A 13,458-nucleotide genomic window follows, 5' to 3' on the forward strand; every position below is an offset into this window, starting at 1 on the left:
AATCATGTCAAAGCAGACAAAGGGTTTATATATTATTTCTTACCAATACTTTAATGAAATAAGAATATTTTCCATCCAATGTTACATCAAATCCTTCACAATAGCTGCAGATTAACTCATTCCCTCTATATCCTCCTCCTTCCTTAATAAAAAACATCCTCGTCCCTCTAACTCACCTCTTCAGATAAACAAACTGCACCAAACGGACAAATCGTCTCCGAGAGGAATTCCTGACACTTTAGAAAATAAATCTAAATTGAAAGACATGCTTTGAGCAATGCCCTATTTTCTTCTTTCCCCTCCTTTTCAGAGGCGGGGAGGCGGAGGGAGAGAGGGAGGCGGTGCTCTGTCCTCCACTCATCCTCCCTCAACTCTCTCTGTTCACTATCATGCAGCATTTGAACGGAGGAGGACGTGGAGGACGAATGAAGGAGCCGCTCAGAAATGACTTTACCTGACACATGAGGAGTGAAAGGACGATGTGAAGAGCGGGCTCCTCTGGAAACATCTGGATCTCGTGCGCACTGGAGATTTTTTTTTTTGTCACTGGATTTGATTGGAATATTTCTCCTTAGTATCAGTGAGAGCTGCTCTCGTGTAGATAAAATACATGCTTTTAATATCCCTGTTTCCTAATTTCCAACAAAGAAAAATGGGATTGCTCGTCTCCTCCATGAGGCAGCCGAGCCCCGACATCTGAAACAGCTGGATCCTGTGGATTTACCTTTTTTTTTTTCCTCCTCCAAGAAAAAAAAACCTTCGGAGGAGCCTTCATCCAAAATGAGCGTCGATTTAATCGAATCAGCTTCATGAGTGGAGTCTGAACAAACGCACATTTCTCCCAGGGAGCGCACATTGTGCTGTTTCCTCCTTTTTATCCCGAAATAAACGGCGCCAGTTTTTCTGGAGAGAAAAATATGGAAAGCGAGGTTTTCACCCCTTTGCTGGAGCAGTTCATGCTCACGCCTCTGGTCTGCTGGGTAAGATCCATAATGACCCATTCAAATACACTGATCCCACCAATTAACCCCCCCCCTCCGTATGTGATCATTGATCATCTTAACACCTTTCTTTTCTCCCACTTTCCAGGTGAAGACAGTGGGCCAGCCCTCAGTGACCGATGGCACCAAATTATCGGAATATATTGAATTAGTGGACGGGATTTACCTGAACGAGATCATGCTGGAGATGTAAGTAACCTGACGCAGTAATGTCCCAGACCGACCCATCTGTCAGGCCCCTGCAGAGGCCAACGCACTGTAACAGGATTGGCCTCTCTGCGTGCATGCTCGGGTCCTCGAACGCACCACGTTAAGAGACTGTTATATATACATGATCACCATTATACTGCAGACACAGTTCGATGTGTGCAGCATATGCAGTTTGATTGCATGCAGGGTCTGTAGATGCTAACTCACCCTGGGGGCTTTTTTGCGGGGTCATCATCCTCCTCATCCCTTCAAGGACTCCAGCCTCAGTCCAGCTCCTGAGTGAATTGGATTGAAGTGAATGTAGGCTATGCACAAAGGGACCTTGTATTGGGGCCAATGAAGGGTCAGACTGTCAGAAATCTTGCAGACTGCTATTGTTAGGATCTGTTCAGACTGTCTGTGAGCATGCACAGTCAGTGGAAGGACGCAGCACCACAGCTTTCCACTGCTGCGTTTTTTATTTCCTCACCTTCCAGTGTCATCTACAGCCGGCTGGGAGACACCCCGCCCCTGGACGCTGCAGCGCTTCCTGCTGTGCTGTAGATTAAACTGGAAATAGAAGCCTTAAGCAGGGATGCAGCCCACACAGCAATGCATCAGCTCACACACACACACACACTCACTTTGTTTCATTTCACTCACTGAAAAGGGAAGTAGGTGCCACTGCAGGTCTCCTGATGGTGACACATGGTGTTTGTTGGCTGAGGCATCAGGTGTCAAATCAGTGACTTTCCGGTTACGAAGCATCACAGAAAACTATTTTCCTTTTTCTTTGTCTGGCTCCAGACTGCCGCTGATGTTGCTTCCCTCTGGCCAAACAGTTTTTCCATATTTCCCACTAATGCATCTCTCAGCATTCAGCCCTCTTGCATTCCCCGTGTAAGTGAGGAGCATTTAACCAAGCTTACTTCCAGTGGAATTGATTTTCTCTTCTTAAGAGATTTTACTGGGTCCCACTTTAATGGGACATCGTCTTGCTTCAGAATCTCACATCTGAAGGTTAGTTTGGCAGATTGCATGTCTTTCTTTGCATTTGTATCTGTGCAGAATTTACTTAAGCATGTAACATGAACTGTTTTGAGAGGGATTACGTTGGAGCTGTGTTGCATGAGGAGCTGATTAACCCTACAGGCTATTTCCTGTCTCTGGTTGGTGTCCTCTTCCTCCTGCTCCTCATCCTCTGCCTTCTTCCTCTGTCCTCCACCTCCCGCTGTTAGGCCGTATCACTCTCACAGGATGATGCTTACCTCCAGATTTCAACTATACCTCTTCCCCCCTCTCTTTTTTGTTTTTCATCCTCCCACTCATTCAGACTGCTTGTAGACTCCCAGAGGACTCCCTCCAAACAGAGAGCGGTGTTTAGGGAGGCCACTGCAGGTTTAGTTGAACAAGCAAGGGCGTCTTTCCTCTTCCACAGGCTGCCTCTTCAAAACAGTGAAGGAGTCAGCAGTATTTTTAGAGTATTTTCCACTGTGTGGCGGAAAGCAAGCGGAAGGATATGAGATGAGACAGAACGAGGCAGCAAATCATTTACCAAAATGGTTAAGAACCTTCAGGGGGGGAGAAAGAAAAAGGTGGCATGCAGAAGTTGTCGGGCCACATGGCAGCTCCTCAGCTCAGTGTATTAAGACTAAGATGTGTGATGAGATTTCTGTCTGTAAATAGATGGAATGAGCTGGACAGGGGTTTCCTGGGGTCGGTTGAGTGCTCCTGCAGAGGACAGTCGGGCGCTGAGCTGAAATGAACTGTGTCTGGCTTAGTAATCGCCTGACAGGATGTCGGGGCTTGCCTGTCACGGCCAGCTCTGTGTGTTTATATTTGTGTGTGCACTTTTCTGCAGGGCTTCTGTGTCTGCGTGTGTGTATCTGTCTTTTTTCCCCCCTGTGCATTTGGTTTTGGACAGAGGCAGCTGTTGGTAGTTGTCTTGCCCAGCCACCCTCCCACACAGAGGGCCTACAGTGTGGGTCAGATGTAATGTTGGTGAGACTGCTCTTTGTTTGCCTGCTTCACTTTACCAGCTCTGTGTGTTCACCTCCAGCAGCTCGGCTCACTTAAACAAAACAGACCGTGTCATTAGCTAAAGTGTATGTTAGAGCTCATGCATCTAAACCTTGCTGCTACTGAGGGAGGCTTTAAAATGGCGACATCCATGGAAAACACATTTTTTTCACTCGTCCTACTCGTGTTTTAAGTCAAAGTTTATTTATACAGTAAGTTTAAAACAACCACAGTCGACCAAAGTGCTGAACCGGCTTAAAATACCAAAACAAAAGCATATGAATAGAGAAGAAATACAAAATATTTTCATTAAACTTGAGATTTTAAGTATTGTACCGTAGCAGATGAAATCGGGTCTTTAACTTGACTCCAGTAAGAATAATTGGGTCTTGAGGAATGAATTAGACGTTTCTAGGGTCTAGGAGCGGTTTGGATATGAAAAGATAAGATGTTCCAGAGATTAGGAGCAGCCACTGCAAAGACCCAGTCACGTCTACTGGCAAGAATTCAGTGTTAAAAAGTAGAAATAAGCTGCGTGTTGACTGGAAGAATAAAATGGCTGTGAATTCATTCCTCCCTTCCTTCGTCGAACACTGTTACTCATTAAAAGAAGCTTACAGACCAGGTGAGTTTTCCACCTTCTTTCATGTTGTGTAGGTAATAATCACTGGGGATTGTATTCACTTTCATTCTTGGGCTGTTGCTCGGCCTCGTGCCAGAAGCTGTTGTTTACACTCAGAAAACACTCGATTTCACAGACTGTGAGAAAAAAGCTGCCAAGAAACTCGCTCGTTTTCCAGAGTGGATGATAAAACTCTTAAAAAGTCACACGCAATGATTTTACTCAAACATCTGTGCACTCAGGCTGAAGAAACATGAGCGTTGCACATTTTTACTGTTGATGCCAGCTGTCGTGGTACAAACTGCAGTGTTACTGTGCGAATGGCTCTGTGTGACACTAAGAAACAGACATGGCAGACAGGCTGGCAGCAGTTGTCGTCAGGGCAGCACGGGAGGGGGAGAAAAAAAGAGAGACCCCAGGATTATCTAACGGTTTGCTGACACCCAGATGGCACCACTGCCTCCTCCCCCTCCTCCTGCTCCCGCCCTCTTGTGAATGACATTACCCAGCCAATTACATTTCCTCCTCGCTACTGTCAAACCAATTAGTTTTTTCCCACTCTGCAAGTTGGGGCCAATTAAATTTCAGTCAGAGTGACAAGCGTCCTGTTGAATTCTTTGCTTCGTTGGGTCAGTTTGTCCTCCGTGACCACGAGTTATATGAGTGAGGAAGTTCATATGTCCTACGTGATTTTCTTGCATGGACGCGCAATCCAAGCTCGATCCCGAAAACGAGTCACAAATTGATTCTTTGCTACTTTGCCTGCAGAAAGTGCACGTGTGAAACATGTGTGGATTACACGCAAAGGATGCAGCCATGCCTGTTGTGAAGGGGAACGTCTCTGTCCAGGCAGATATTTGCATGTCTGTAAATCTGTCCGAACGGTTTATGAGAATAAAATGAGGCGAAAGCCAAATGTCACATTCCAGAATGTTTTTATCTGCATAGTTTTTCTGCAGACGATGGTGCCTGCCAGTGGTTGTCTGTCACAAAGAGGTGAAACAATGAGTCAGTGATTATGCATCTACACTGACTCAAATGTTTTCTTTTCTCAAGGCCACATCACAGTGCATCAACTGTGTGAGGTGATTTAAACAGGATACATTCGTCAGCACGCCTGTCATCACTTCCTGTCTTGACAGAATTGGCTTTTAAACACAAACGCTCACAAATTGACCAATGAGCTTTGTAGAAGAGCTTTAATTTGTTGTTTTCTGTCAGATGCATCGTTTCATTCTCTGGTAATTGTTGTTTCAAACATATGGAGGCTACTATATGTCGGGTCTTGTTGCTCTAGCAGAATATTCCGAGGTTAGAAAACACATCTGTCATCATTTATCATTACAGAGTCTGGATTGAGGCCACAGACAAAGGGATGTTTGAGTCAGACCTTTTCTTTTTAGTTATTACAATCCTACATGGATTCTTTTCTACTTTGAATAAGACCTGCAGGCTCTGAGGAGCGAGGGGATGCTCTTGCTCCTTTCCTGGTCTTTCCTCTCCTCTGTTTTTCTCTGCCCTTTCTTTCTCCACACTTTTTCCTTTTTTATGATTTCTCTCCCATTCCTTGTCCTGCTGTTTTCTTTTTCTTCTCCATCTCTGCTGTTCCATGCCTCACCTCTCCTCCCCTCCCTCCTCTTTCTCCTCTCTTCTTGTTTTCTTTGAGCAGCACGCCGAAACCTTTTGTTGGATGTTTCGAGGGCTGGTTACAGGAGACATAGTTGGGATTCCAGCTGGACTGTAGAGAGGAAGCAGGCCGAGCTGCTGCTGAGGGGGTCGGCCTGTTCGGTTCCCCCCTCCGCTGCTGCTGCTGCTGCTGCTGTTCAGACTGTGGAGTCCACAGCTTGTAGAAGCAAACATTATTCTGCCAACTCTAATAATCATCTTTGTGTCATGGTGTTCTCGCTGTATCTGTCGAGCTGCAGGATGTGTATCAGAGTCAGACAGGAAACAGCAGCTGTGACCTTGAGAGGACAAAACTTTAACGAGGCTGTGATGTGAGACACTCGAAACTTTAGAACCCAGAAAGTGAAGCCAACAGGGACCATTTTAGGACATTAGATGCAGCTTCTCATTAGGTTTTCAGCTGTGGTGATTCAAAATCAAAGTGATTTAAGCTGCATTGCTAATTTAGGATACTTTAAATCAGTAGTTATTATGTATTTAACTTAGCTTGAAGGGTACCAGGCCTTCATTTGAGACTGAGGTGTTTTTGGAGACAGGTGGTTATTTGTAATTTCCCCTTCTTTATATCAGATTATAATTGATCTGCCTCCAGTCTGTGTGTTAATTTGCTGTTGATGCGGTTTGCACTTAATGCAAACTCAACACTTCCTCCATCTGCTTCATGTTACAGCCCCTTCAGTGGCTCGGGGGGGTAATAATCCCTTCTGTTCCCTGGAAGAAATACATCTGCAGGAAGTGTTGAGTGGTCATTAACAGCAGATTAACATTGAGAATATACAATCGAGTGGTATTAATCTGTGACCAGGTTCAATGCATCTGTTAAAGAGAGGAACTGGGAGCAGCAGAGAAGTCGCACCGTACTATATTTACCTCAGGAGCCGTTATAATACACAGTGCTTTCAGTAGAAAGTGATGCAAGTGAGTCCAGCTGCAGTCCCTATGGATACAGTGGTAAAGGAATGGGAAGAGGCCCAGAGGAAACAGAAGGACAAAGACGGGAGAGAAACGAGTCCATGTAAAAGTCGAAACAAGGAAACAGGGTGATGAGACTCCACATACCAGTGGTCGAATCCTCACTGTCTGTTTACATTCTACAGTTCCCAGAGGACAAGGGTGGGGGTGTGAGAAAATAGGATGTATTCCTCATGAGGTTTGCGTTATAGTCAAATATACCAGCAATACTGACAAGTCATTTTTAAAGAAAAGTAATATTAATAGAATAACATGTTATTTATTTGAAGTGTAGTTTGACATTAATTGCGTTTGTAAGTTCTTATTTCCCATTCACCGATAATAAGACACTTCAATAACAAAAATAATGTCAATGTTTTTGGGGCAGTTGTGTATGTAAATGGTTTAATTGAAGAATGCCGTTAAGTTAGTTACGTGGACTGAGTGTTGGTAAAAATGGACAATCTTGATTTTACAGTACGATGTGGGCGGATGAATTGCTCATGTTGGTGTTGCAGTGGTCTAATTTGTGGATGTTACAGAAACACCCACAGATTTATCCTGAACTGAATGTTAACCTTGGCATGGCCTCTGATAAGAGCTCGTCCTCCTGAGATTCCTCTGACTGTAGCTGTCTGGCTTGAGTGTGTGTGTCACATATGGAGGCACCAACACACACACTCCCCTGCAGTGTTTGGACAGAACAGCTCATAAGCTCTATCCCAAGCACGTGGCCAAATGTAGCATGAGTTCTCTCTTTGTGTGTGTGCATTTAGCCTGCTTCGTGAATGTGTGTGTATGGGCATGTGCCTGGCTGCCCATGCTGACTGTAATGTAGCCTGTCATATATAGGTTAGCACTACTCCCTAACCCACCCAGCCTATCGAAGCCAGGAGATGGGAGGAGAAAGCCCACGGGCCCGAGGCTCCACACAAGGCTGCGGTGTCCATCGACAGCATCGGCTTATTGACTCGCCGTCTGGTCGACTCGCTGACTAGTCGTCTGCCTTCCTGGCTGTTTAGCCGGCTGTCAGCCTGTCTAGCCTTAATCTGTTTGTCTATCTTAGGTTTACTTTATCAGCAGGAACACAGAAGAAGTGGGATGTTTGACTCCTGTTAGCGTTTTAATCTGCCTGCTCATCCACAGGGGGCGGATGAGAACCTGCTCATGCTTATATGTGTGGAATGAGAGTCAGAGCCAAAGAAGCGACGGGTGAATTTTAGAGTGTTGTCTTGTCCGCCATGTTCTCAGCTGATTGACTCCGATTGTGATGGAATGTGTGAATGTTTTCATTTGTTTCTCTTTCTCACACACACACACACACACACACACACACACACACACACACACACACACACACACACACACACACACACACACACACCTCATTCACTGCATCGCCCTCCTCGCTCTGACAGGATTACAGCCTCCTCTGTATTTTCTAATTAATGGGTTAAATAGACCCCCTACTATGGACCCCCAAAAGGGGCAGGGTGTGTGGAGTGGGGGTGGATGGGGAGGTCACGTGACTCCTAATTGAGACCCCTATTAAAAAGAACCCTGTGTCCTTCTGATTAGCATTATTGTGTGTGTGTGTGTGTGTGTGTGTGTGTGTGTGCGTGTGTGTGTATGATGGCTGAGGATGACTCAAAGCCTAATTAACCCGTCTACACTGCAGCCAATTGACTCGAGACCAGCTTTTTCATTTGAAACCAAAAATTCTGTCAGTGTTCTTTATTTTGCGTGATACTTCTGGCGTAGTAGAGAACATTTAAGAAAATTCTTGACAACACTGCTTTCTGTGAAACGGATGTACGCTTAGTAGAAACAGGGCAGCGGCATGGTTAATTGACTAGAAAGATTCTATTCAACCAGAAGGCCCCTGTGACTGCAAGCATCCACCAAGCCCAACGTCCTTTAACAAGATGAGGAATCCTTCACATTTGACCTCCTCTCTCAGACGGAGCAAGATAGATGAATATGCATAAAGGAAAACCCTGATTAAAGACCACCTTCGCTGTGTTTCAGGATTGTTTGAGCTGTACACAGATGCAGACATGGTCGTGCCATTCTAGGGTGCAAGACCACAGATGCAGACATGCACACACATGCATGACTACACATGTGCTACACTGCACATGCATGCATACATTCACAAGCAGCCAGGACTCTCCTCCCCCATACTTGCAGCACATTGACCCTTCTATATAGGTCATGGGATGTACATGCTTTGAAGTCTGAAAGGTGTGTGATGAAATAGAGAGTTGCTCTCTCATAGTGTTGATATTGGGCTCTGAAAATCTGAAGTACATGAGAGGTGTTGCTTTACTGGAAAACCCCAAAGCAAATATCTCATTAATAAATTACAGGTAGAGTCATTTTTTTAAAGGAGCGCTGGTGGGATTTCACTGTTTTCCCCCTTTTTCTGTTTGATGCACAATAGATGAAAGATGACACTGTCACAACATGTTGCCCCCGCGGTGCAAGAAAACCAAGCATACTATGAAGTTATCATAACTAATACATTTTCTTATGCCTGTTTATTAAGATACTGCGACATTTATCTTGATAATTGATTGTATAATCAAGCAGTTATGTTAAGAGTCACACTGTTTCTCATTTTACTGCAAATTTAGCTTTGGATGTTACAACTGTTTACACTGGAGCGTGTCACCTGTAACTGGGATAATATAAATTTCTTAGTGGTTATAATTAATTCATATATCTCAACCCACACAGAGAGCCAAGCCTTCGTAGCGCTTCTTCAGCTGTGACAGCTGGTCCGCTGTCGTCAAAATTCTGTAATGATTTCAAATAGATGATGGAATTTACAGCTGAATGTTTCCCACAAATAAAATCGTATTTTAATTCTTTCAATAGATTGTGATACCAGTGAGGATACAATACTTCATTTATAATGATACATGAAGGATTTACACCCAGTGGGAGATTTGTTTTGTTTTCACGAGGGGGAATAGTCCTTTAACCTTTTAAAAATAAACTGCTGATCCCAGGATTTAGTTAACAGCACGTCTCACCTGCTCACACACATTCTCCTCATGCACACAGAGCACTTTCTCTCTCTAAGGGGGGGGATGGGTGGATTAGGTATAAATATTCAGCTCCTGCTATTTTAGTTATTCGACTCATTTTGATCATATTACAATAAAACTTTCAGCTGCAGTAAAAATAAGGCAACATTTATTTTGGGATTTACTGGAAAGTTAGAGATCTACTAGTGGCGTTCCAAGGCACATTAATCCCCAGTGGTGTGTTGCCTGTTTTCTGCAGAACAAACTGAAGTTGGGTTAGAAATAAAAGCCTTCTTCTTACTTTACACCATTACTTTTGGACTTACTGATTTTTGTGTCTCACGCGCTTGTTCGATCATTTTCTCAAGTGTCTGCCACTCAGTGAAACCACGTCAGCTGGAGAGTGACTTTGTCACCGCCTCTGTTCTGTGGGCTGTCTAGGAAATAGGAATTTCCCTCGGGGCATCAGTAAACATGACGTTAAGGCCGATGTCTTGCATAGAGTTAGTCTGTTCAACATTTCTCTTGTAAACACGCTCTTAGTTTAGTTACACTGTAAATGTACCTTCTTGTTTTTGTGAGATGAGGTTTTATATTCTGACGGTGATTTCAATATATATGCAAATTTGTGGGAAATTTGAGGAATGTGTGAGGCTCAATAAAACATGTTGACACCCGTGATAACGTCGCTCGTCATGCATGCCCCTTTTTAAAAGTCCCTTGAGCAACATACAACAACACACAGCATCTGTATTGTACGAGAACTAAGAAGATGTCTCTTGTGTTTGATTAAGACAAACAAGAAGAAATGGAGATCATGAGAGAATCGTTGACCTTATTACTTTTAGCTTAGATGATGTGAACTCCTTCATGAAAACCCCACTCAGAAGAAGTGCAGTCTACAGACGGTGCCTATTTTTGAAAAACAAATATCTATCATCTAATGTTTACTACAAATATAAACGCTCCACAAAAATGTTGAATTGGATTAAACTTTATTTAATTTGAAGATCACAGGAGCCACCAGATGAGAAGAACAGCTTCTTTATTTGTCTTTTCATGTGTCTGCTGTGTCTTAAACAGGCTTATGACACATAAACAAAGGGCCCATTGTCACTGTGCTGCTAATGATTTCAGTCAAACACACACGTCCCATCACACACAGCAGAGCAAACGCACTGAAGCTTTTTTCAGATATGAAATGAAAATGTCTGGGAAATTGGGTCTGAACATTTTCTGGAGGTGCAGCAGGAGATGGTCTGGGTCAGAAAATATCTGGAACATGCACGTGAGAGGTGGCACCTAAGTTGAAGATGCAGGAGGCGACATGACGCATTAATTCCACAGTGGAATCGTCAAAAGCTTTCACATCTTGTTGTCTTTCCAAGTTTACTTCTTTTGTTGGCATCTTCTGGAGAAATTTATTCTTTTTTTTAATTTTTGCATCCATCAGGTGGAGTTTCCACACATTCTTCTGCTGTTTTCTCACATGGGCTCACTCAGACATTTAATCAGGGGGCTGGCAACAGAATTCTGGAGCTACTGACTCAGACATTTGCATTTCTCACATACAACCCCTCTGGAAAGATTTCAGGAAACTATCCGGACTTCAGTGCACGTCTGAAAGCAGCTTCAGAAACACAAGCTTTAAAACAAATCTGTCCAAATCTTCACTTATCTTTGCTATAAACCGTTTTTAAATAATCATATGTGTCATGTTTTTGTCCACAGAAATCCTAAGGCCACGGTGCAGAGGACCAACAAGAAAGTGAACAATGACCCCACACTGCGCATCCAGAACCTTTCTATTCTCATCAGGCAGATTAAAGCCTATTATCAGGTAGGACTTTTGCTTCTTTGAATTTTATTGCAGTCATCTGATGGGAAAGAAAGTGGATCTGCTGATAAGGGAAACATCATGATGAATAATAATTCTATGCTCATGTCTGTGGTCCACATTCAAACATCTTCCATCTTATGTTACAGTGAAGAGACACACACTCACACACACAGAAATGTGTCCACAAGCATGTACCACATAAAGACTTGGCAGTAGACACAGAGATGTATTTGCAGATATGTGTGTGTGTGTGTGTGTGTGGGTGTTTATGTTGCGGTAACATGATCCTGATCCAGATGTTGGAGACGGACCAGTGAATATACAGAGGAACCAGGAATGTGAAACACTGATGTGGTTCTGCTGATAATTTACTTTTCTTTTTTATCTCTAAAAAAACGCCTCGTTCGCCGTTTCCCTCTTGGATGATGATCTTGATCTACGTCTCATTATGGATTCAGTTTGTCCGGTAGCTTTAGTCAGAGAGATGTGAGGGAGGATGGAGGCGCATTTCTCGAGGAAGCTTCAGACATCAATGTTCTAAATGTTAACTGACGAAGGAAAATGCAGATATGTGAAGTGAAAATGTTGGGTCAAAGTTCACAGTTGAAATTCACACAAAGCCACGCTGCGATTTGCCTCGCCGCAGGAATCAAATGTTTCATTCACCCCCTTGCTCGCGCGGTTTGGAAGTGACAAGAGGCGAAAGTTGTCACAGGCCAAACAATCGCCGTCTACCCACAGCCAAACTTTGACCTCCTCCTTCATCAGCGTCTGTTACTGTCGCTGTGTGCAGCTGTTCTGCTCACTGTAAAACCCGTGAGCTCAGCAAATTAAAACGGTGCAGAGAGAATATGATTCATAACGTTGCTATAGTGTCTCATCTGTGTCTCTGATTACAAGTAGCGGAGCATGACCCAGCACGCTGTGGCGACAGTGCAGGAATGTTATCATGTCAAAGCAGCCACACTGACGCAGATTTCCCACACTCTAGATCCTCGGGGCCTAATAATGATCATGTCGCATTGACACAAAGAAATATCAACTTGTATAACAATGATGTGTCAGAAAGCTTTTAGCCAGATTCTCTAAGTGTTATAATAACCCTGAGTGGTTTTTGACGTTTCTCTTTTTAAGTATTTTGATCAATTTTAAGAAATCTGCTGTCAGATGAGAATTGTCTGTGATTGGCCCGTTGCCGTGTTAGATCTCGTTTTCCTTTGATTCTAAAGATCCTGTTAATCACTCCCGAGTCATCTTATTTAAACAATCAGCCTATTGTGTAGACTTTGACGTTATAAGCCTACAAAAGCTGCGCTAGGCCGGCTGAATTATCTCTCTGTGGAGCCGCTGGTTTGGTCAGTGACTCTGCTCGGGTTAAGTCGTGACCAGCAGAGTTGGTGGATGATGAGATGATGGGAGGGGTTAAGGACATTACCGGGGGCTTCTCTGTGACACTATTAGCTACAGGACACACCCTGTGTCTTCATTGTCCAGGGTCCAGCATGTTTGTTGGGTATTACCAACCATTTTTCCAAATTTTCATTCAGAGAATTTGAAATAGGCTTTTTGGCCATTGAATGCAATACTACTGGATAATCCAGGTGGTTAAGTTCCGTGAGGACATTGTAAGTTCATCGACAGTCTTTCTTTAAACTTCTATTTGTCCCTGCATCGCTCTATTTGACCTCGTGGTCACACTATTGTTCAGCCCCATGTGTCTGCTCTGCCTCACAGAGACCACCTACAGGTTATAATCTTTGTGTTCCCGGCTTTGTCTGCGTCCCTTGATGATCTTTTAGGGCCTTTACTCATCTCTGAGTCAGTGAGCGGGTGATGAGATGGATCAGCCTGTTAAAGTGGGTATTTTATTGTGTTTGACAAAAACCACTGTCATGTCATGTGGTTCTTGATTACAAGGGTTATCACTATGTGAGAGTTTGAGGTTTGGAAGTTAACTTTACAGATGGAGCTGGGTGACAAGAAACAACAAAACAAATTATACTAACATACTAATTTTCTTATCAGTCGATATCGATATCTATAATTATAAAGACACATTTTTGCCACAGAGTTACGGTTCTGGTTTTAACTCTTCTTTATGGGCAGAGAATGACAGTC

At 43.6% G+C, this 13,458-nt stretch overlaps 1 protein-coding gene across 15 annotated transcripts in view; it reads left to right on the top strand.

The window, feature by feature from the left end:
* Positions 1-367: 367 nt before the first annotated feature.
* ccdc88ab (coiled-coil domain containing 88Ab) overlaps positions 368-13,458 on the top strand; it is a 56,085-nt gene continuing 42,994 nt past the window's right edge. For 13 of the 15 annotated variants that reach the window (XR_011246143.1, XR_011246144.1, XM_069539305.1 and 10 more), the window contains exons 1-3: positions 368-980; positions 1,090-1,190; positions 11,232-11,340. Coding sequence is in view for 13 of the 15 variants with exons in the window: in XM_069539305.1 (XP_069395406.1) it covers positions 918-980; positions 1,090-1,190; positions 11,232-11,340 (273 nt within the window). In the remaining 2 variants the exon portion in view is untranslated. The remainder of the gene's footprint in view (positions 981-1,089; positions 1,191-11,231; positions 11,341-13,458) is intronic. The other 2 variants (XM_069539313.1, XM_069539316.1) reach the window with 1 other exon arrangement.

Source organism: Paralichthys olivaceus, chromosome 14 (genome assembly GCF_024713975.1).
Source record: "Paralichthys olivaceus isolate ysfri-2021 chromosome 14, ASM2471397v2, whole genome shotgun sequence".
Lineage (NCBI taxonomy): Eukaryota > Metazoa > Chordata > Actinopteri > Pleuronectiformes > Paralichthyidae > Paralichthys > Paralichthys olivaceus.